General features: G+C 44.3%; 1 protein-coding gene across 12 annotated transcripts in view; it reads left to right on the forward strand.

Moving 5' to 3' along the window:
- FGFR2 (fibroblast growth factor receptor 2) overlaps positions 1 to 24,348 on the forward strand; it is a 120,491-nt gene that overhangs the window by 77,798 nt on the left and 18,345 nt on the right. For 4 of the 12 annotated variants that reach the window (XM_009215491.2, XM_009215495.2, XM_009215497.2 and 1 more), the window contains 7 exons: positions 94 to 284; positions 1,414 to 1,561; positions 4,974 to 5,176; positions 16,697 to 16,848; positions 19,716 to 19,837; positions 22,042 to 22,152; positions 23,933 to 24,123. In XM_009215491.2, coding sequence (XP_009213755.1) covers positions 94 to 284; positions 1,414 to 1,561; positions 4,974 to 5,176; positions 16,697 to 16,848; positions 19,716 to 19,837; positions 22,042 to 22,152; positions 23,933 to 24,123 — 1,118 coding nt within the window. Of the gene's footprint in view, positions 1 to 93; positions 285 to 1,413; positions 1,562 to 2,782; positions 2,928 to 4,973; positions 5,177 to 16,696; positions 16,849 to 19,715; positions 19,838 to 22,041; positions 22,153 to 23,932; positions 24,124 to 24,348 lie in introns of all 12 variants that reach the window. The other 8 variants (XM_003904342.3, XM_009215494.2, XM_017944392.2 and 5 more) reach the window with 3 other exon arrangements.

A 24,348-nucleotide genomic window follows, 5' to 3' on the forward strand; every position in this document is an offset into this window, starting at 1 on the left:
TGAGTTCACTGACAGGCCTCTGGACAACATAGCTTATTTATTGGTCTCTCCTTCTCCCATCCCCACTCCTCCTTTCTTCCCTCTCTCCACCAGAGCGATCGCCTCACCGGCCCATCCTCCAAGCCGGACTGCCGGCAAATGCCTCCACAGTGGTTGGAGGAGACGTAGAGTTTGTCTGCAAGGTTTACAGTGATGCCCAGCCCCACATCCAGTGGATCAAGCACGTGGAAAAGAACGGCAGTAAATACGGGCCCGACGGGCTGCCCTACCTCAAGGTTCTCAAGGTGAGGACTTTCTGAATCTAAAGGTACCCACAACTGGGGTCTCCTTCATGGGTCTGGCCACAGGTTCTTTGATTTCCTGTTGGAGTTGAGAGAGGATGATTCTCTGTTTTGACTAGCCAGCAGAGAGTGTGCTAAGGAATTAACAGATCATTATGCTTGCTAGTAAAATTTCAGAAGGGAACTATAGAGTAGGGGAAGAACTACTAAACTTGGAGAGAGAATAGTTCAGCTATTTATCAGCCCTGAGATCACAGACATTTAGGCTTAGCTGCACATCTCTAAAAGTAGAGATCATGATACTGTCTCCCCAATAGGGCGGTTGTGCAGAATAAATGGGATGGAGTGGATGGAAAGAGCTTTGTAGGCTCAAGCCATTGTGCCAATGTTGATTGTTACTCTGATGTTGTTTTCTATTAATAGGACGTTAGGATCCAATTTTAGTAGCCACCTTTTAGAAACAATTTGGATTTTTTAAACAAACAAACAAACAAACAAACAAACCCCTGACCTTTAAAATCCATTCACAGGTGATTTAGACAATAAACCCTAGGTCATGTTTCTGCACCAGTGAAATGTTGAACAAGGAAAATATCTTTCCCTCCTTATGTCTTGTTTGCAAGCCCCCATTTTCATAGCATCTGCCTCTTTTTTAGATCTAGAATTTGCTCTTCAGGAGGCTAAGGACAGGGGTAGCTAAACCTGTACAGCTGGCTCTTAGCTCCTTGCCTACCACGCCTCCCATGTCTAGTTGCTCATAGAGAATGAATGTCCTTAAGAACATTCTTCCAGTAGAACCATAGGTGACCCAAGTAAGAACTTTCAGCCAATGAGGTGTTCTCACCAGCTAACAATTCCGAGGATCAAAGGCAATGGAAAAAGATGACCAACCTGGGGACCCACCCAACCTATCCAGTTAACTATCGGTCACACCCTCCTGCCCTTCTCTCCACCAGGTCTCTCCATTGTCCACCACTGGACTGATTTTGTTCTTTCAAAACCCACAGCCCTTTAATGCCGCTGTTTAGATGTAATGGATTTTGTTTTCTTGCGGTGTGTTGGTGGTGGGACCATAGACAGTGCTAAGACCTTCCTGGTTGGCCGTTATATTGTTCTCCTGTGTCTGTTCTAGCACTCGGGGATAAATAGTTCCAATGCAGAAGTGCTGGCTCTGTTCAATGTGACCGAGGCGGATGCTGGGGAATATATATGTAAGGTCTCCAATTATATAGGGCAGGCCAACCAGTCTGCCTGGCTCACTGTCCTGCCAAAACAGCAAGGTAACAATGCTTTCATTTTTGTCTTTTTTTAAAAAGAAAGCTGGATATAGAAGCTGAAAAGACTTGGTGCTTTGGGAGACTGCAGGCAGCTTATAGGATAACTCTTGCGGCCTTGGTATATTTATAATAATCTTTCTTCGGTGATGCAGCTGGTATGGTGCCAGTAGCCATGGAAAAATGCCCACAACGTTCAAAGTGCTTGCTCCAATTTCTTCTAGAGATTAGCCTCCACCCCCACCCAGTTTTTAAGTTGCTCCTTCTGGTTGGTCTTGTTTAGGCTGCACATTTCCCATCATTACTGCACATTAACACCATTTAAAACACACACCTCCATGCCTGTTTAATACGGGGCATTTGAGTATCAGCAGAGTTTGTCTCCTTCTACTGTAAGTTTTAGGGAAATATTGGCATGATGCAATTTGTTCAACAAAGCATCATTTCTTTGGTTGCGTACCTGATCCTGATGAGATGCTGTTCTTGACCTTGTTGCACCAAATTTGGGGGGAGTTCATCTTACTGAATGAACGTCCTACTGGCCGCTACTAAAGGCAAAAGGTTGACTTTTTAAGTTTGTCATGACTCACATTCAAATATTTATTAATAAAAAGAAAAAAAGCCCAGTTTTTTTGGTTACCAAGATGATGCTTGCTTCCATTTCTTTTTGTCAATGCTATGTAAGGCAAGATGGTTTTGCTGAAGTAAAAATAACCAGAGCCTGGTAACCAAGACAACCTTCCACCCCGATTGGTTCCCACAGGGCCAGGAGGATGGGTAAGGTGTCCATCTGAGCTTATGTGCAGTGTACTGTCTTAAAACACAGCAGTTTAGATAGAACTACCCTTTCCTCTTGGTGGGAGTCTGCAGCCAACAGGACCAGAACCAGCTTGGCCTTTTGGGCACCATACTTTTGGAAAACCACCCCTAAATGCAAACCAAAGCACAGGCCAAGAGAACGGACCTCTGTGGGTTGATTTTTTCCATGCATTTGATTGCGTGCATGTCTAGGAGGTGAAGCCGGTGTGGTGACGGGCCTGTGGAGGTGAGCTGGTCAGTGTTGCTCCGTGTCTCTCGGTTGTGGGCTTTGTGGATGGGCTGCAGTCGGAATCTCCCAGTGGCCAGCACCCCCTGAAGCCCCCGGTGCGATGCCTTGTGGTTCCACAGCCCCCTCCACAATCATTCCTGTGTCGTCTAGCCTTTTCTCTTGCTTCCCTTGTTTTCTAGGCCGCCGGTGTTAACACCACGGACAAAGAGATTGAGGTTCTCTATATTCGGAATGTAACTTTTGAGGACGCTGGGGAATATACGTGCTTGGCGGGTAATTCTATTGGGATATCCTTTCACTCTGCATGGTTGACAGTTCTGCCAGGTATATACTGCTCTTTCTCTCTGGGTTTTTTTTCCCTTTTCTTGGTTGATTGCTATAAAATTAACACAGCTTCTGTTATCAGAAATGGCCCCTTTTATCCTTGCATAAAGATATAAAAAATGTTAAAAATTATCCCTCAGGGATAAGAAAACTGCCTTGGAAATTCACACACAGTGAGATCCCACACTCACATTTATGATCAAGGGAAATTTCACCCTTAAAACCTGAAGGGATCTCATATTTTTAGTGAGTCATTGAGCCAATGTATAAATTAGCCCATCCCCCTTTCTCTTAAGGAAGAAGTTGAAATTACTTTGTAAAATTCAAAGTAATTTATTCTCACTTCAAATTCCATTTTGCTAAAATCCTGTGTGTGTTTTTATTGCTTTCATCCCACTTTGTATTTTTAACGAGATGTAAATAGAGGGGTGTGTATGGAGCAGCGTGGGGAGCGGCACCTCTGAATGTCAGGTGCACAGAAGCAGTGCGTTACCTACCTTGGGGATCGGTGGCTTGCTGCATGTTGCGATAGAATGGACTTTCAGTTTGCTCTCATTGCAAAGCATGCTCCTGCCATCTTGGGCTTGATGTTATTTCTGCCTCACAGAGAAATAAACATCACTGCAGCCCTGTTGCCTAAACATTGCTGCTGTCTGAATCTTTAACCAACATCTCTATTCTAGTGAAACTTTCTTGATATTAAACACTGTCCTCTCTGATGCATCTGCCTCTTTGTCCTTTCCTTTGTGAAACTGCAGAGACTGCGGTTTGCTAGCTTATGATGTTCCACTCCAGTTATTAATTCCTTGTTTTTAGAGTACAGTGCCTACCTGCATGCTTATTTTACATCTAGTAAAAATAAAATAGATTGTTTCATTTTTGTGCTGTTGCTGCTGAGAATTTTGACTATCTTGCAAGTATTTTTCTGATTAAAATATATAAGCTTTCGATAATACCATTGCATCCGTTTTTCCTTTTGTTGCGAATCTGCTCTGTGAATATTTGCTTTGAAACAAAGAGACATCTCTTATGTTGAAACTTGCTTTTATTTGCAGTACTGCATTCTGTGGTGCCTAACTGGCACTTCTTAACCAGTTTGCCTGACAGTGCTAGCACTTAACTAAGAATGCAGTTTGAGAGAAACACTGTTTGGAAATACACTGCTTGTAGATGGATCATCGAGGACTAGGAAGAAGGCAGACATTGGAAGTTGATATAGAAATGTGCTAAATTAAGTAATTATATGTATACTCACACATAATACCTTTATGTTTTTTCTTTAAGAGAAAAACTGTAGTGACATAACAGTATAACCAGATATGTATAAAACTTAAAAGGTTATTAAGGAATATTATAAGCTTTATGTGTTATGGATCTAATGGTACTATATTATAAGCAATTCAGTCTGTGTATTTAATGCATTGGTTTGTTTATGGACTAGATGGTATTAAGGAATTCACCAAAACTTTTTCGGACCAGCCTACTAGATGAACATCAGTTTCATATGGAATTGTGTTCATCTGGGTTAAATTATCCTGTGGAGTCTTCCTTTGGAAGAGCCTACCCATGTAAGACTGAAGCATTGTCACTGTCTCCTTAGAAGCAAAAGTGGGCGTCATTGATATTTCAGAACTTTGTATTTGGTTTGCATTCACAGACCATGATGAAAGATAATCCTTTCACTGCGGGTACAGTTGGTCGTCCTCCGCTCAAATGTCTAACAGAATGTGGCCTCATAGCCTGCCCTGTGCAACTGGGTGTCAGCCACTCACTGGACTGCGGATGCCCACTGAGGCTAGAGACAGTGACTACCCGGGTCCTGGTGGTCAAATGATGAACCCCCTGGTTATTCATTTTCATTTGGGAGGGGCACTTGGCAGACCTATGGCCCATGCCATTCTGCAGGATTGAGTTTTTGGGAAACCCACCTTGCCTTGAGAATGGTCATCACCTTTTGGTTCCTTTGGTTGTGCTATGATGCATCAGTCTCGTGTGCTAACTCTGTGGCCTGCTTATCTGTTCCTCCTCCTGTGATCTGCAATTTAGCTCCTGGAAGAGAAAAGGAGATTACAGCTTCCCCAGACTACCTGGAGATAGCCATTTACTGCATAGGGGTCTTCTTAATCGCCTGTATGGTGGTAACAGTCATCCTGTGCCGAATGAAGAACACGACCAAGAAGCCAGACTTTAGCAGCCAGCCGGCTGTGCACAAGCTGACCAAGCGCATCCCCCTGCGGAGACAGGTAACAGAAAGTAGATAAAGAGTTTAAAGAAATTTACTCCTCCCCCATGACCCAGCCAGCTTGTGGATCTTTTGCTCTGGTTTGATGCCATCGACTTCTGTGAGCTTCCATGTGCGAGTGATTCTGGTGTGATGCTTGGCGGTCACCCAGTTAGTGTTTGGAGCTTGGAGAGTCTAGTCATAGTGCGTCGCTTGGATCAATGGGGTCCAGTTCCAAGGGCAAGAAAGGACAATAGTGTCAGAATCAGAAAACTAGCCGGGCGCGGTGGCTCAAGCCTGTAATCCCAGCACTTTGGGAGGCCGAGACGGGCGGACCACGAGGTCAGGAGATCGAGACCATCCTGGCTAACACGGTGAAACCCCGTCTCTACTAAAAAATACAAAAAACTAGCCAGGCGAGGTGGTGGGCGCCTGTAGACCCAGCTACTCGGGAGGCTGAGGCAGGAGAATGGCGTAAACCCAGGTGGCAGAGCTTGCAGTGAGCTGAGATCTGGCCACTGCACTCCAGCCTGGGTGACAGAGCGAGACTCCGTCTCAAAAAAAAAAAAAAAAAAAAAAAAAAAAAAAAATCAGAAAAGTAATCAGCAGGACTGGAAATAACTGGAGGCAAATACCCCTGTGTGTGTTTGATCAGACTCAAGTACAGCGGTCTCTCCGAAGCCTTAGCCACATTGGTCTCCTGTGATCTAATACCTTTTTTAAGATAAGCATGAACATTCGCTTGGGACTTATGCCACTAGTAGGAAAGAGACTCTAAGTTCTCTGACTTATTTTTTAAAGTCAAGATCAGAATCTTATGCCCTGGGGGTGCGTCTGGACTGTTTGATTTAAACTGGTGCACAATAACTTTCTACACTGAATTTTGGCTTAACCTCTTTGCAACTTACAATATAATTGTATGCATCTATTATGTCTCATTGTTAGTAGTTCACAGGTGTGGCGGTGATTTATTGGTAGAATATTTGTAAGGAACCAGCAACAGATTGTTTTTAACCCCCAACTTGGTCTTTGGTGGTTGCTTTTTGCTTGTGTGCCTCCTGATTGGTTTAGTTTTGCTCTGGGGGAGATGGGGCAAGATGGAGCCTCTGCTGTAAACCAAAGCCCTGCATAGGTAGGTGGGACAGGAAATGCTTCTGCTCTTTTCTGTTTGTTCACAGAGATGGAAGCGGAAGGCAGATGTAGATGTAGAATGTTTACAAAAGCATTTGAAACTTGGTTCTGATAAAGGTTATTTTGAAATAGCAAGTAAAACAGCAAACTCATTGGCTGTATTTCAGTGTGTATTTTAGTAAAATTTACAGGGTACTTGTTAAAATTTCAGATTCCTTTGTCTCAGCCCCAGAGATTCTTGTTTAGTCATCTTGGATAGGGCCAGGAATCTGCATTTTATTACAAGCCCTCTGGTGATTTTAGAATGCACTTTGAGAAACTCCAGGTTAATCCCAGGCATGGCTCTCCAGGGACTTTAGGTAGGAATGACATTTTCTGGACAAGGCATTAGGAAGGATTAGGAACCAGTTGGTCAGCAGTGGTTTTGGCATGGGTCTGGCTGTTCACAACCCAGCTCCAGACTCCCGGCTGAATGGGTCCTTGTTAACTTCTCTGAAGCCATGTTGCAAGCAGATCTGTCTTTGTGGAGGCGGAGGATAGAATTTAACGTGTGTGTCAAGTGTAGGCGAATGACCAAATTGTGTTAAGAGCATGGAAAAAAGGGGCCTATTGGGTCACTTCTGCCACCAAGAACGCTGTTGTCATTTTGAGTGACATGATTATCTTTCTTGGGGCCAGGAGAGCAAAGATGGGGCCAGCTGGCCAGCCAGTTTCTAGGGGAGTCCAGTCCTGAGATAACTCTTACATGGTTTCTATTATTTTTTTTCTAATAGGGAAAAATGCTAACTTCTGGAGGCAACTTGTAATTTGGCATAGCTAGGCCACTGACCCGTAATTATCTCATCATCTTTTTTTCTGTAACTGTTACAATGCTTTTCTTTTTACTTAATATAAAAGGGTAAGATGCCCTTAAAATCCCCCTGACTCAGCCACAGTCATTGTGTTTTCTTTCCCCAGTGCCAGGTGGCTTTTCATCATTGTCCATCTAAGAATACGGTTTGAGGAAAATAATATTTGGAAATGCACTACTTGTAGATGGATCCTTGAGGACTAAGAAGAGGGCAGACATTGGAAGTTGACATAAGAATGTTCTAAATTAAGTAATTATATGTATACTCACATGCAATGCCATTTATATTTTTTCTTTAAGAGAATTCAGCCTGGCCGGGCGTGATGGCTCATGCCTGTAATCCCAGCACTTTGGGAGGCCGAGGCGGGTGGATCACCCAAGGTCATGAGTTCGAGATCATCCAGCCTGACTAGCATGGTGAAACCTCGTCTCTACTAAAAATTCACAAATTAGCTGGGTGTGGTTGTGCATGCCTGTAGTCCCAGCTACTTGGGAGGCTGAGGCGGGAGAATCGCTTGAACCCAGGAGGTGGAGGTTGCAGTGAGCCAAGATTACGCCATTGCACTCCAGCCTGGGCAACAAGAGTGAAACTCTGTCTTAAAAAAAAAAAAAAAAAGAGAGAGAGAGGATTCAGCCAAAGTTGGTCCTTTTTCGTATCCTCCCTGTGTTACCAGAGGGAACATCAGAGTACCTTCCTCTTTTTCTTCCCTCCTTCCTTTTATTGATTCATCATAATTTACTAAGTGCTGGGTATAAACCAGGTTACATGTAAGACACAGCCTGTCACATTCACCGGTGGTTCCCAGGTTATTTGGTGGTAAATGCCTGTAATCCTAGCTCCACAGGAGGCTGAGGTGGGAGGATCCTTTGAATCCAGGAGTTCAAGACCAGTCTGAGCAACACAGTGAGACCCCAACTCCAAAAACCAAAACAAACAAACAAACAAAACCCAAAGTGGAAACAAAAGAAAAGAAAATGTAATAGTAGGGCCAAGGAGTATAACAGAAGCAGAGAAAATGGGGCAAATGCCGGTTCCCTGGAAAAATACATCTGCGTGAGATTAATTTATTTGGGGGAATGTTGACACACCTCAGCTCCTTCCACATGTCCAGGTGGGGTACATTATTGGATCTTCACAAGGAATGTTTCATCAGTAAGCATGGCCTCTTTGGTAGAGAAAGAGATGCTTATCGAGTATCTGGATCAAAGAGGGTTATTGGACTGGAGCTGGAATGAAAAGCCCCAGAAAGGCCTGCAGATATGTTGATGACAGAGCAAATACCACAGGGATGCCGAGCATGCCTTTACCTGGCGACAGGTGAGCCTCTAATCAGATGTGTCAAGGATGGGTTGTTTCTAGGCATTTATGAGGCCACTTTTTATTCTGTGTTGGCCAGCCTCTTCTAGGACATGGGGATCACTAAGTGTCTGCATGGCCCTGACTCTTTCCCTTTCCAACACCCATACACACAGCATCTCACTCACGGCCCTCAGTCCATCCTTGTTCTCTTTTGAGAACAAGAAAAGTTGGGTTTTTGTTCCTCCTGTGAGTTCTTCCTTCTTGGTATGTATTAATTTGCACTAGACTTACTGGTGTAACACAGACGTTTCAGTTTATGTTATTTTTTTGAGCAAAAAATTTTTTTTTTTCTGGTACCAAAGAAGAAATCCCTTGCAATCATTTCCTAGTAAGCGTGAATTTTTTGAGACTTTGTATGCACATGGCTTGAAGAAGGAGAAGCAGCTTTTGGGTGGTGGGAGGCAGATGGCAGGTGGCATCTCTCTGTCCTTTGATGGAGGCTCATGTCACAGTGTCAAGGCTTGGGCACCACGCCAGACGCTGCTCACCTACTCCCACTCCTTTGGTGCCCAGCGAGTTAAATGAGACCAACAACAGCCAGCCCAGAAGGGGGCATCTTTGTGAGCGTGTTGGTTCTTGTACAGGTCTGCTGGACAGCCAGTGGCCAGTGTGAAGCAGCCTTTGGGAGTTAAAGTGGGCAGCATCACTTTCTGTGTTTTCCACAAATCAATTGGATGGTGGGGGAGGGTGTAGGGGTGGGTGGAGGACGGAGTTCAGGGGAAACTGAGGATGCCTGTTTAGGAGACGTGCAGTGTTGCTGAGTTTGCTGAATCAGTTTTACATTGAGCACATCAGTTTCTTTCTCTGCGGCTTGAAGCTTCCATAGGGTAGGATGGAGATTTAACTGTTTGTGGTTGGCTCCGTCCAAATAAATTCATCTCCTGTGCAGCTTATACCCTTTCTCACTGCCGTCGGCATGGTACAAGAGGCTGCAGGGTATTTTTTTTTTTTTTTTTCAGACAGTTTCACCTTCTCAGCTGCTGATATAGGTAGGCTGAAAACCAGAGAAAAATCAAGAGCAGGCCAGGCGCCGTGGCTCATGCCTGTAATCTCAGCACTTTGGGAGACCAAGACAGGCAGATCACCTGCGGTCAGGAGTTCTAGACCAGCCTGGCCAACATATAGTGAAACCCTGTCTCCACTAAAAAATACAAAAATTAGCTGGGCGTGGTGATGCATGCCTGTAATCTCAGCTACTTGGGAAACTGAGGCAGGAGAATAGCTAGAACCCAGGAGGTAGAGGTTGCAGTGAGCTGAGATTGCACCACTGCCCTCCAGCCTTGGCGACAGACAGAGTGATACTCTGTCTCACACACACAATAAAAAAATAAAATAAAATAAAGTAAAATAAAATAAAATAAATCAAGGGCAGTGAAGGCCAACTTTTGTAACAATACTTTTAAGGCAAATGGCATGTTCCTGGGGACGTTAGGAATAGGACCAAGATGAAGGGGGAGGAGTGGAGCGGGTGCCTCGGGGGAGGAGTGTGTGACTCAGTAGCCAGTTCTCAGGTCCAGTGTTAGTGATCCTCAAACATGCCAAATTCCGAGAAGAGGGATGGATGTTCTACTCCTGGAAGCTCATTTACTGCCTGGCAGCTGAACATCATGATCTGGGAATATTCTTTGTATTTTGGTCAATCAGGTGGTCTAAACCTCACTGGCTCCAGAAAACATTTGGGTAATTAGAGTGGTCACGGATGACTTAACTGGAATCTGCCCTTTCATGTAGGCACCTCGCCTTCCCTGCCCCTATTTCACTGTTCCCTTTTCTCCTCTCTCAGCCTCCAAAGGACACAACAGTTTGCCCAAGATCTGACCTGGATCTTGGCTGATGCGATCTCTTGAGCAGAGCCAGCGCATCTGGGGCTGGTGCGTCATGGTTCCGATAGGTTTGCTCACAGAGTGCCAGGGAAGGGCCTATGGGAGGCAGAGATTCGCTACGGGAGAAAAGTGAGTGTCTGATGAACTGCCTTGCCTAATTACCTAAATTTTGTTATGGAGGAATTAAAAATGCAACCTCAGAAGCCTTTGAAGCTTTATCTCAGGCACCCAGCTTGCAGGGGTGAAAGCATTTTGTTTGTCCATAGGGGAGTGGTGGGCAAGGCTTGTATTAGAGCAGAAGTATGTTAATACCGACCTTGTGTGCTGGTGGGGAAAGGTGGTTTACAGCCTGAGAGTCAAAGGGCCTGTTTGGCAGGCTGTGGTCCAAGTGTGTTTGTCAGTCCAGGGGAATAAACACACAAGGATTAATTCATCTCTTCTCCCCTGGAACATCTTCACTTCTGCTTGCTCTGTTCTCTAAGAGGTCCCCTCTAGATGGTACATTTAATTCACTATAAAAAGATAACACTGTTAGACCGGGCCTAGTGGCCCACACCTGTAATCCCAGCACTTTGGGAGGCTGACGTAGGTGGATCACCTGAGGTCAGGAGTTCAAGACCAGCCTGATCAGTGTGGCGAAACCATTTCTCTACTAAAAATACAAAATTAGCCGGGCGTGGTGGTACATGCCTGTAATCCCAGCTACTTGGGACGCTGAGGCAGGAGAATCGCTTGAACCTGGGAGGTGGAGGTTGCAGTAAGCCAAGATCATGCCATTGCACTTCAGCCTGGGTAATGAGAGAGAAGCTCTATCTAAAAAAAAAAAAAAAAAAAAAAAAAAAAAGAAAAAAGATAACACTGTTTCTTGGTGGCCCTTTAAAAAGAAAGAAAAAAACCCACTTCCTCACTTAATCTCCCATATGTACTATGGAAATGTACGAAAAGCACATTTACTTAAAAGCTTGACTTATGGCACATGCTAGAGAGATTCCGGAAAGTGAGGAAATGGAATTGGAGTCTGTGAAAATACATGCTTAAAAAAAAAAAAATGCCTGCCAAGATTCGGGAGTGGGAAAACAGTTTACTAGAGTGTTCATGTTGATTGTTTGTAAGTAACTCACTTTATCACTAACAAGGGAATATATTAAAATTGATTAGGAAGGAATCTCCAGAACTGAAGTTTCTAGGTAGGAACTGAAGAATAAGGAAGATTATGATTTAGTGCAAAAGAAAAGAAAGATAATTTAATAGTACTAAAGAAATAGCAGGATTTCAAAGATGAGCAGCGGGAGTTATCTGAGGGTCCTGATTCAGAGGAAGGAAACCCAGTAAAACATGGAGTCCCACAAGGGAATGGCTTGCCCCGGATCAGGCCAAGCCCCCAACACAGACTCATTCTTGGAGTCGAAGGGAATGAAGAGAAAGCCAGCCGTATTTTATAGCCCCAGAGGGGATTTTAAAAGCATAGTAAAAATGCATGGAGGTAAAATTAAGATATAGTAGACAGAGCAATCAAATTCTATAGTTTCTTAGACTTTGCCCATTTTCTTACCTTTCCCCCGCCGCCTTCATGTTTTTATAAAAGTATTTTCCAGGTTTGTGCATTTAATCTGAATCTCCATACTTCATCTGAACAAAATTCCCATAAATCATCCTTCCTGTAAACCTCATTTTTTAAAATTCTAATAATGATCACAATAAAGTTGGTAAGGGTTTTCTTATTTATTTATTTATTTTTAGGCTTTCCATTTGAAAAGCTGTCACATGAAAATCTTGTTGAGACCGTCTGTTTGGGGGATGGTGTAGATACATGTGAACTTTTGCCAGGGGTTTGTGGATGCAGATTCCTTTGGGGTCGTGGGTGAACCATAGAGTGGTGAACTTCAGATTGAATGTTAAATTTTTCTCTTCTAAGGTAACCCCTAAGCCGTGTTTGTCATTAGGACCCTCTTACTGTCCAGTTTTTCTCCTGCCCTGAGATGATGCTCTGACTCCTGGATTCTTCATCTCCTGCTTGCTAGCACCCCAGCCCATCCTAGCAGTGAGCAGAGGGCCTCATTTAGCAAATCAAGCGTGCCCACTAAGGCGTATCTTCTGCAGTCAGCCCTTAGTATCACTGCATTATCTTCCTGGTCGCACACAGTTTGACATTACAGTTGTCCCTGGTATGTGTTGGGGATTGGTTCTAGCAACCCCAAATACACCCAAATCTGTGGATGCCCAAGATCTTTATATAAAATGGTATAGTATTTGCATATAAACTGTGTATATCCTCTCGTATACTTAGTCATTTCTAGTCATACCTGTAACAACTAATACGCTGTAAATGCTATGTAAATAGTTGTTATACTATATTGTTTTTTATTTATATTTTAAAATTGTTGTATTGTTATTTTTTATTCTCTTTCAAATATTTTTGATCTGTGATTGGTTGAAGCCATGAACGCAGAACCCACAGATACGGAGGACTAACTGTAGCTTACACTCAGAACCACGCTAGGCTCCAAACGCTCCAAGTTACCCAGAGAGAAGTGCCATCGTCTGTTCTCTTAGATCTGGGCAGCAGATGATTCTAAAGGGACTAAGAGAAAATATTGCAGTGTTGGTAGCAGACATTAACTGAGCTCTTAGTGCTGGGCCTAGCACTAAGCACTTCATCCGTTTTTCTCCCGCCTCATTTTATTGTCACATTAATGCTGTGCTGTTGGACCTGCTCTTGTCTCCTTTTTTTTTTTTGAGATGGGGTCTTGCTCTGTTGCCTAGGCAGCAGTGCAGTGACACTATCTTGGCTCATCACAACCTATGCCTCCCAGGTTCAAGCAGTTCTCCTGCTTCAGCCTCCCCAGTAGCTGGGATTACAGGCACACACGACCACGCCCTGCTAACTTTTCTATTTTTTGTAGAGACGGGGTTTCACCATGTTGTTCAGGCTGGTCTCGAACTCCTGACCTCAGAAGATCTTCCTGCTTTGGCTTCCCAAAGTGCCGGGATTACAGGTGTGAGACACTGTGCCCAGCCGCCCAGCCCCTGTCTCGCTTTTAACAGTTGAGGAAACCCAGGCCTAGAAAGGTTAAGTGATTTCCCAAAGCTCACGCAGTGAGTGAGCGCTGAAACGGGACTGGGACCCTGGCAATCTGACCGCACAGTCCCATGCTGTTGCAGGTGGTCAGGATGCAGCCTGCCTGATGCGGGGTCTCATGTTGTGAATGATGAGCACATGAAAGGCAGCAATGGGATTGGCTGCTGCCCACATGGAAGGATGCAGAGATGCCACAAAACCTAGCCTGGTAGCAGAAGGAGGGGCCGAAAGCAGCGATCTTGTAACTTCACTCATTTTAGAAGTCAGTGTATTTCAAGCATATGCCCTTCGTTTTCTTTTCCCTTGTTCATGCCTCAGCTCAGATCCTTATTATTCTAAAAAATATTTTTGTTAAATAAAGTACTTCTTCTAGAACATAAAAGAATTACATATACATGGTAATAAAATCCAAATGGTCTAGAAAGTTCTGAAATAAAATGTATTTTCTACTCCCTCTCTCAACTCCTAATCTCTCTCCCCAAAGGTGATCACTGCTAAGTCTCTTATATATCCTTCCAGAAACTTTTAAGTACCCTTGTTCTCACACCTCGCTGTGGGACAGCTGCCTTCCCCACATCCTATTCTGTAAGCCTCGCTGATGAGAGCGGTGATTTTCAAGGAGTCGTCACAGAAGCCTAGCCACGCCTCTGCCTGCTGGGTGTTAACGTCATCCAGGACTGCAGTCCTCAGCAATTGCTTAATGGGTTCCCACTCCTCTATTGATTGCAGCTTCCACTATGTACCCGGTAGTGGGATCCTGGAAACGTATCCGGTGATGAGGGGCTACGCTGCAGGCCATGCAGAGTGTTCTGGCTGCACAACCCGCCAGACCCTGGCCATTTGTGGAAATTGTCACATTGCTAGGCTGCTTTTTTCTTTTTTTTCTTCTGAGACGGAGTCTTGCTCTGTTGCCCAGGCTGGAGTGCTGGGGCACAATCTCGGCTCACTGCAACCTCTGCCTCCCGGGTTCAAGCGATTCTCCTGCCTCAGCCTCCGGAGTAGCTGGAATTACAGGTGCCTGCCACCACACCCAACTCATTTTTTAATTTTTACTAGAGATAGGGTTTCAGCATGTTGGCCAGACTGGTCTCAAACTCCGGACCTCAAGTGATCCGCCTGCTTCAGCCTCCCAAAGTGCTGAGATTACGGGTGTGAGCCACTGCGCCTGGCTGGCCGGTTCTTACTAGTTTGGCTGGAGCTTCTTGCCCATAATGTCGTCGAGCATAAGTTCCCCCTGCAGTGAGTGGTGATTTTTTCCTGTTCATGGGGAAGAACTTTCAGAAGACCTTCTTATTCTTCAAAACACCTGCGTACTTAAGCATCCACATCTCATGGCCCTGATGCAGAATGAATTAAGAGGACAGAAAGATTTGGGGAAGCATCATTGGCCGTTACACCCGCTCCTGAACCTTTCTGAGCTCTGTAGATGGAGCTTGAGATGTTCCTGCGGACCAGTGCAAACTGGAAGTCTTGATGTTCTCTGAAAGTTCCTGGCTTCTGTTGTGTCCTGCAGATGAGGCCAGCTCGCTACAGTGAGGTTGGATACCACATGGCGGGGACTTTAAAGTTGTCTGTTTCACCCAGGGTGGGGTTCATGCCTAGTCTGTGACCTCAGTGGGGGGCAGGACGGATTCCATAGGAGCACCCACATTTACCTTCTCGTCTTTTCCCGCTTGCTTCTGCCATTTGCTTGTGCAACCCAGACGCTTGGGTGTGAGGGTCTCAGTTCCACAATTAATGATTCTTTACTCCCCTCTTTTAAAACATTTTTACCATACAGTGAATAAATGTTGCTCATACTATCTGCATAATGAAGTTTAGGAATAACTGCCCCCTGCCAAAAGATGGAACGGAAGGCTCAGAAAGTGCTCATGTATGTTTTAAAAGACAATAGGAATTCTGCGTGAAAAATGGCCCACTTTTTTATTTTAATATTGAAAACAACTTCCTAATCCTAAAATGATTTTTTTCTCCTAATCCATTCTTGGGCATCTTCTTGAGTTTCCGGCCTACTTTGAGGGTTTACAAAGGTGCGATTCAAAGCTTTTTGAACAGGACAGGTCCCCTGGTTCCCTGTGAGAAGAGCCCAGGACCCACCCTGTGAAAGTTCATCCCACCTAAATTTGTTCATCTGGACTTGGTCTTTGCCAGTGTGATTGAAGGAGTTCGTAAGCACATCCAGGAATACTATCCACCTGGGCAGGCATGCAGGAGACAGAGCCCAGGGTGGGCTCACTGGCTGCTTAGAGATGGATCATGGGTTAACTTCACATTCTTGTTCTTTTGGGCCAAAGTCTTGTTCGTGGTTTAGAATAAGACACTGTTCAAGCAGCCTGTGGTCAGACTAAGACTGCGTAGTCATCCTCAGAAGTGGCCTTCCAGTGTGCTCTGCGTGAGTCTTTTTTTTTTTTCCATAGAAACCAGCCAAAGGACAATGATATATTTAAGAAATAATCATTTTATCAGACACAGACTGAAATGGATCAGGGTAAACAAGGAAGTAACTCGGTGGAGCCCTGTGTACTGCCAGGTGGGAGAGGAGTTCTCTTGTGTGGTTATGGGAAAAGGCGTATTTTCTTTCCCTTGATGCTTCATCCCACGTGTTTAGTGCACTGGTTTCTGAAACTGAAGACAAGAGGCAGCCCATTTTCACTGAACGGCCTGGCCATCAATAATTTCCAGAAGGACTGGGGAGAAACAAAGAATGGCACCCAATACTGGGGTCTTGGGTTATTTTGAGTTAAAGGGACTCAGAGCTGCGGAATGTCTTCCACATTCAAGTCCTAGAACTCTTTCCTTGAGATACTCCACTTTACATTTCCAAAGACAGAGGAACTATGGAGGAGCTGGTTTCCAAAAAGTTTTCATAGAATTTCATACGCACAGCACTGATCCATGATCTGGGTGGGTGGTCTGAGAGGAGATCCATTGTCCAGGGCTCCAGTACAGGTGCAGGTACAAGCATAAAGGTACTAATGAAGCCAGGGAGGACTGTCTGCATGTCTTCAAGTGACTCTCCGGAGGAATTAGGACAGAAAGAAAACTTACATTGTGATCAGATGCCATAGAAAAATTTCATAGAAAAACCTGAACATAGGAACATATAATTTGGATGAAATCTAGTACTGCATGGACTGGAGGGCAGAGGAGTTGGATTCCAGTGGTTTTCTAATTTGGTTTGTGACGTCTGCCAGCCCCCAACCCATTCCTTTCTAAGATCCGATACTCTGGCTGGGCTCTGGCTGACTTCCAGCCTTCTCGGGTGGAGCCAGGATTACATCTGTGTCTTTGCATTTTGTATCCAGGTTTCGGCTGAGTCCAGCTCCTCCATGAACTCCAACACCCCGCTGGTGAGGATAACAACACGCCTCTCTTCAACGGCAGACACCCCTATGCTGGCAGGGGTCTCTGAGTATGAACTTCCAGAGGACCCAAAATGGGAATTTCCAAGAGATAAGTGAGTACTTCTCTTGGCCGCATCCCAGGATGGAGACTCAGCTATAAATGGGGAGATTGGATTAACATTTTCTTTTTATGACCTTTAGCCACAAAGGTCTTGCTGTGATGATGTCAGCAGGAGTAAGATTGTGTTTCTAAATAACCAACTCCTGGAAAAGAAAAGAATGGATTTAAAAAAAAAATAGCTCCTTGAAAGCAGAGCTGCTTGCTCCTGGCTGGTCCCCAAAGAAGATGGCATCTGGTTATCATTTTTTAAGTGTCTGGGCAATTCAGACTCCGTCAAATGGAATAAAAGTAGAATTATCCAATTTATAAAACAGATCTGACATTCCAGTTTTTGGTTACTAGAACAAGACTGCTCTGTGTTCACTTCTGTGGAGAAATTAGAGGCAGAATATAAATGGCCTTAAGGACCTCTACCCAATGTTACTGTTCTCATTGGTTATTAATATCATATTGGGCTGAAAAGCTTCAAATACGGTACCTGACATCTAATTTCTGTGGTCCATAATATTTTCCTTGTTGGATGATACAGAGGTGTGCCAATCAGATGTTTAGGCAAAAATGTGACCACCTGGGTATTGTTGGGGCTGTGTATCTCTTGGTCTCGTTTGAACTCCATGTACCGGGGCTCCGTTGGGGTGCATTTGAATCGTGGCTTTGCCAGACAGTGGCTGGGCAACCTCGGGTGAGGCACCTGATTCTCTGAAATTCATTCTCATCAAATGAGGGTGGTGGTTCAGACCTCCCAGGACTGAGCAGAGTTCTTAGCTTATGTGAGTTTTCCTTTCATTTCCCTTCACGTGGTGGTAACCTGGGAGCTCTGAACTGCAAACCTCAGCAGGATCATTGTGTGGGGCATGGAGTCAGTGGGCAGAACTTGAACTACTAGCCCTCGTCCTCTAGAAGGGGACTGACTCCGAGATCCTCCTTCTGGAAGGAAGTGCAGTGGTCTTTGTAGGACTGTCCACTCACTTCTGGGGTACTTTTTGTAGTAACAGCTTGAGAGTATGGGAAGGTGGAAATGCTGACTGCTTCTGCATCACATACACTGGAATAAGCTCTTGACTTGCTTATGAGCAGCTACCCTGTTTGCCTTGACATTCTCAGTAGCTCCTGAGATTATGGTAGGGAAGTGTTTAATATAGACTTCTCGTGTATGCATATACACATTTGGAAATGCGAAGATAAGCTTTTCCAGAGACTGATCTGTTGAGCTCTATTTGGAAGGGAGATGTAGCTTACGTGGCTGGCACTTCTGATTTTGATTCACGTGACGTCACATCAGTTTTGTTTCCCAACTGCCAGTTTAGAGATGTGTACCATTAGCTAGGACTGAATAATTATATAGATATTATTTGGTTAGAGTGTTAATGGAAGTAATTTCCAGTTGATTTGTATACTGTAGTGAAAAGAACACTCACTCATTCACTTATTCATTCACTCAAGGCATGTTAATTGGACATTTACTGGTGGGGCACCAGAGAAAAACACAAAGAATAGTTTCTTTACCTGTAGGATGTGGAGAAATGGATGTTTCTTGTGAACTCCGCCAGCCCTAGTTTGTGTGTGATTATATACGTAGGTAGGTTCATGCGCACATTCCTATATATATGACCGAACTGGGGGGTTGTGATCATATTTTAAGAAATCGCAGCTTTCGGGTTTAGTCCATAGTTTTTGCCACCTGTGATACCGCAGTCAACAGTGGAAGTCTGTATGTGCCCAACTGTTACCTCCCACCCGGGGTACCCTGAGTGTGGAAAATCTGAGTGCTAAACATTTCAAAACAGTGTTTAGTGCAAACGTAGGTGGAACAGATTTCCAATGAATGAAGGCTATTTAGAAGCAGTTTATTAGATTGGAGGCAGAAGTTATACAAAGAACGGATTGTTATGCTTGTAGTAGCAAGGCAGTGGGACATAAATTAGCCATTTTTCCAATGCAAATATTTATTTTCTGCCAAGATGTCAAATTTAATTTTAGTTCTGGATAGAAACAAAATGACCTCAGCATAGCGTACGCTGCCCTCAGTTTTTATGCTGAACTTTTGCAAACCATTGTGTATTTATTGTAAATACTGTTTACTGATGGCAGCTCCATGCTTTGCTGTGCTATGCTTAAGTTAGAATAAGCCATATTCGGAAGTATTCCAAAGACTTTTGCATTCTGTTGGTTTCTGGAATGCGTAAGGACAATATATGGCTATTCATCTGACGTGCATAGACCTTGTAGTCTTAGACGTTTAATTTGTGGTGTTCACTTTGGATTTTCTTCATTGTTAATTTTATGTAGTCATAAGGACTTTTAAACTTATGTCAAAAAAAAGTCCCCAATTTTTTAGAATTTTCTTTTTAGTAAAAAATTAGAGATTCCTTGAAATGCTTTTAAGAGGCATATCCTGTAACTTGGCAAGGAATGTGACCATAAAATCCGTTGGTATTTGAATAATAATAATTTTAAAGCCACCATTTTACAGGGACAAAAAAAAAAATAAGAACAGTCTTAACGTTTTTTCTTTGAGCCATTCTAAATTACAAATATTTAATTGGCTCAAGATCAAAAGCTCCTCTCTGGCACTTAGGAAAGCTGACCACCGCACTAGCAAGGATACCTTCGCTAAAGAAAATAAACCAAGAATACCGATGTGAAATTCAATAGCTGTTCCACCAGTAATTGCCATTCTCTAAAACGTCACTAGGAAAATACTCAGGCGCGTGTGTACCCTAAGTCTCATTAGTTCCATATGATAAGCACTCCATGCTTTAGCAAGCCGCTGAAAGATTTTTATATTTAGTTCTGGAATTTCCCTCGCTACACCCCATCACCAGATGCTGTGTGCTAATCCCCTATTTACACATTTAGGCTGACACTGGGCAAGCCCCTGGGAGAAGGTTGCTTTGGGCAAGTGGTCATGGCGGAAGCAGTGGGAATCGACAAAGACAAGCCCAAGGAGGCAGTCACCGTGGCCGTGAAGATGTTGAAAGGTGAGCGGGGAGGCGGGAGGCTCGGGGAGGGGCTGGTTGGAGAGTCTTTATCAAGAAAGTTCCTTTTGTGGCATGTGAACTCTATCATGGCACGGGGTCAGAGAGCACATAGTTGACCTAGGGGTTGAGAAGTTTTCAGTATAAATCAGCATCTCGGACAGACTATTTATCTTGAGCTGTGTGTACTTATAAAGAAAAGCCAGTTCTGTTAGAAAGTGGTAGCCTCTTACATAGAGTTACTCTTTGACTCCTTCTTCGTGACCACGAGTCTTCATTCTCTCTGTATTTTTATGTGCTTAGAAATTATCAACTCACATATAATTGGATTTATTAGCTAGGAGTTGGTGTGTTGGATTTGGGACTTAAACCTTAACTTTACAAGTACAAGGAAATTTGTGTTTTTGGAGGGAACGAAGAGACGTAAGGGAGCAGAAAGCCTTCTCTTTTGCGTGAGGAACAAAGCAGAAATGACGCTGGTCTGGGAGAGTCACGTAGAAGCTGAGAAGGAGCGAACAGGATCAGGGCTGGTGCAGAGCCTCCTGGGACACGTAAACAATTACCCTGAGATGTAAATGTCGTGTTGTATTTGTGGGACTGTGAACACTTCTACATTAACTTCCAACCCTGCTTCGTGCCCATGTCCAAAGAACTTAAAGAACTTTTAACCATTAACTTATTCGTCCTGCAGTATTCTTTTATGAGAAGAGTTATAGGGAACGGTCACATTATAAATCCTCTTGTAGGGATCTCGGAAAGAAGATCCCACGCCGAGTGCTTCCCACGTTTCCAGGCAGAGAGGCCCATCCTTGGCATATGGTGCCGGGCATGTCACAGGCGCTCTGGAGTTAGACTTTATCTGTCTTTTGTGGGTTCTCATGGGATAGTCATCACATCCCTCCTAAGGGGAAGTAGCAGCCTGGACTTTGTCAAAAAGAGGTGCGTTTTGTTTTTTGGGTTTTTTAAAAGGCTGTTTATCTGAATGACTCCCAAGGAAAACTTGAGTGCTTTGAGATGTTCCCCACCTTGGAGCCTGATGCTGGGGAGGAACACTGTGTTTTCTTGCCCCAGGTGTGGTGGCACCACTGACGGAGGCAGCCCCTGGCTGCGTACCAGGGGCAGGTGTGGGGAGGACCCAGGCTTCTCATCTCTTTTGGCGGAACTTCTGGTTTTGCTAATGGGCTCAGAGTTACATGGGATATTGCAAAAAGGGAGGTCTGGGACTTCTCTTTCTCTTGTGATGCCCAGGCTGGCAGCCTTCCCTTTAAGGACACAGAAGGATGTTAGTCCGCAAGCCATTGTGGCATGTCCTTTCTTACAGCCCACAGCTGTGTCTCCCTCCCTCCCTCATGGCCTGTGGCTCCCTCCTTCACATACATCAGTGTAAATTTTGCATGCACAGTCACTTGTATTGATCTTCCTTTTGTGAAGCTAAAAAACTGTTTGCAACATGGTTCTTATCCGTGCCCGTATTTCATTTTTTTAAAGGAAACCCAGATTTTTCCATACTGAATTAACTTGAGGTGGAGAGCACATGGGAAAGTCTTGCCACTTAGGAGAAGCTAACTGCGAGCCCGTGTATGTGGAGCCTATGCCATTCTTGCTTGAAATTACAGAGCGGAAGTTTATATAACTTTTCTTAGGATGGGAATTGCAGTGCCTCTGAGAAGCCACTAGAAGTCACAGCCCTTACCTGCTCAGAATGCACATATACGCACGTTTATGGCCCTGTTTATGGGGAGCTCTCTGAACCCATCTCGGAGTGCTCCAAGGGCCTCGAGGGGCTGGGTTAGGAATGCTTTGTCGGGAACAAGTCTGTAGTGATTTAAAATCGCCCTATCCTTGGTCTCCTGGCTGGTTTCAGGCACCATGAAGTTTGGTGTGGTTTTCTGAGACACCTTAGATATGGCAGAGGATGAGATTATTTCATGGTCTAGGAAAGAATTGGCATGAGTGTCAGAAGCCCCTGCTCTCGTCCTGACTCTTGGCACCATTGGCCCCCCAGTGAGCTCTTTGACACAGAGCGAGGCAGTTCCCTGTGTAGGCCTTTGTCTCTCCCTCCATCAAATGAGGGAGATGGTTTGGAAAATCTTTTCTGATTCTGAAATTCAATTTCATGCGTTTCAACTGAGTTCTTGGCAACTGACAGTAGCTGCCCATGAGTTAGAGGAAATGAACTGATTTGTGAATATACCTGCTGTTCATAGATGATGCCACAGAGAAAGACCTTTCTGATCTGGTGTCAGAGATGGAGATGATGAAGATGATTGGGAAACACAAAAATATCATAAATCTTCTTGGAGCCTGCACACAGGATGGTGAGTAGGAGGAAAAACTGCATTCGTCCAAATACTCTGCAGTTTGATAGAATCATTTTAGAAACGGTTGGGCTTCTAGATCCTGCTCCCAGAGCACCCCGTGTGCATGTTTAAAGTTCTTTTTAAAATCCCCATTGGAAGATGTTCCTAGCCATGAACACAAAGAAGGGTCTGTGCCCGTACCTGGGGGCCGGCGGAAAGGAGGGTGCAGGGTGACTTTGGATTTGAGAGCCTGGAGGGCCCTGCCGTTTCTGGGTCATAACCTGGAGGGGGCTTTGGAAAAGGCAGCCTCCTGATGTTTTCGCTTTGTAAGTGCTAAGAGAGATTTCTCAGAATAAGATCCTATGTTTTGGTTGAGAAGTTCTTCCCTTAAAACAAGGATTGAGGAATCCACGTCTTGCTGTGGGTCACAGATGGCTGAGCTCCCAAGAGTAGCTTAAAATAGGAGAAAGCGGTATGAAGGAATACGTTATTTTCCCTGGGGGAGAGACCCTGGCTTCTTCCATTGAATGTTTGCTGGCACTTTGGAATCAATTTGCTAAGTAATTAGTAAACTCGAAAACGCGGATCTTTGACTTAGCAATTTCTCTTGTAGGTCTCTACAGGAATTGGCGAACTTTTTCTGTAAAGGGAGGTTGTAGATATTTTAGACTTTTGTAGGCCTTATGGTCTTTGTCGCAACTTCTCGTGTCTGCCATGGTAGTGAGAAAGCAGCGCTAGAAGTACAGAAATGAATGGACCTGGCTGCATGCCAATAAAATTTAATTACCCAAACAGGCAGTAGGCAGGATTTGGCTTGCAGGCTGTAGTCTGCCAACCCCGAGTCTATACCATGGAGAAATTATTGCACACGTGTGTAAAGGAACATGTACGGAGATGTTCATTGCCTACTGTTTGTTATGGCTGAAACCTGGAAGCAAATGCCCATGCATATAAGGGAATGGATAAATAAAGCGTGGTGTGTTTATGTGATACAGCATATGCAGCTGTGAAAAGGAATGATCTAGATTTATTTTTATAAGCCCAACAGGTTCCAAAAGGATAATGTATGGGGGAAAATGTTGCAAAGTGCTAAGAGCTTTATTATTCATTTATATGATTAAAAATAATATATTACTTATTGACTAGTTAAAACGAACCAAAAGGATAGAATGGAGGGATCCATGCTTTCCAAGAGGATGCAGGTGACAGCATGAGAGTGACAGGGAAGATCGCGTCAACTATGTCTCTGTTTTATTTCCTACAGCCTTTTGCGGCTATCATGATGAAGGGCTGATTTATCATTTTGCAGAGATTATAATGCAGGCATTCTGTTTTTATGTGTGCTTTTCTGTATGTTAAAATTTTTTCTTTTTCTTTTTTTTTTTTTTGGCGGGGACAAAGTCTCTCTCTGTAGCCCAGGCTGGAGTGCTGTGGCATGATCTTGGCTCACTACAGCCTCCACCTCCTGGGTTCAAGTGATTCTCCTGCCTTGGCCTATAGTAGCTGGGACTATAGGTGTGTGCCACCGCGCCCAGCTAATTTTTGTATTTTTAGTAGAGATGGGGGTTTCGCCATGCTGGCCAGGCTGGTCTCGAACTCCTGGCCTCAGGTGATCCACCTGCCTCGGCCTCCCTAAGTGCTGGGATTACAGATATGAGCCACCACGCCCGGCCCCTGTATATTAAACTTAAAAAAAAAAAAAAAGCATTGGGTTGTAATAACTAAAAATGTTTTGCTGAATTGCCCAAGGGCAGACCTTGGATTCTCTCTTTAGGGAGCTTCTCCTCTTCCTCGACAGGGCCTCTCTATGTCATAGTTGAGTATGCCTCTAAAGGCAACCTCCGAGAATACCTCCGAGCCCGGAGGCCACCTGGAATGGAGTACTCCTATGACATTAACCGTGTTCCTGAGGAGCAGATGACCTTCAAGGACTTGGTGTCGTGCACCTACCAGCTGGCCAGAGGCATGGAGTACTTGGCTTCCCAAAAAGTGAGTCCTTCACATTCTACTTGATTGGGTGGAATCCAATTAAAAATGTCTTTAAAGAAAACAGGCAATTTAGACGTGCTCATTTGCTAGATCAAGCCCTCGCATGTCTTGTACAACCTGGAAAATATTTATTGTGTTATTCATATTTGAGTTTAATGAACTCTTTAAAACCAAAGCAGCCTCATAAACCTATAGCGTCGCTGCAGAGATGAGCAGAAAAGATAT

This window comes from Papio anubis, chromosome 11 (assembly GCF_008728515.1).
Source record: "Papio anubis isolate 15944 chromosome 11, Panubis1.0, whole genome shotgun sequence".
Classification (NCBI taxonomy): domain Eukaryota; kingdom Metazoa; phylum Chordata; class Mammalia; order Primates; family Cercopithecidae; genus Papio; species Papio anubis.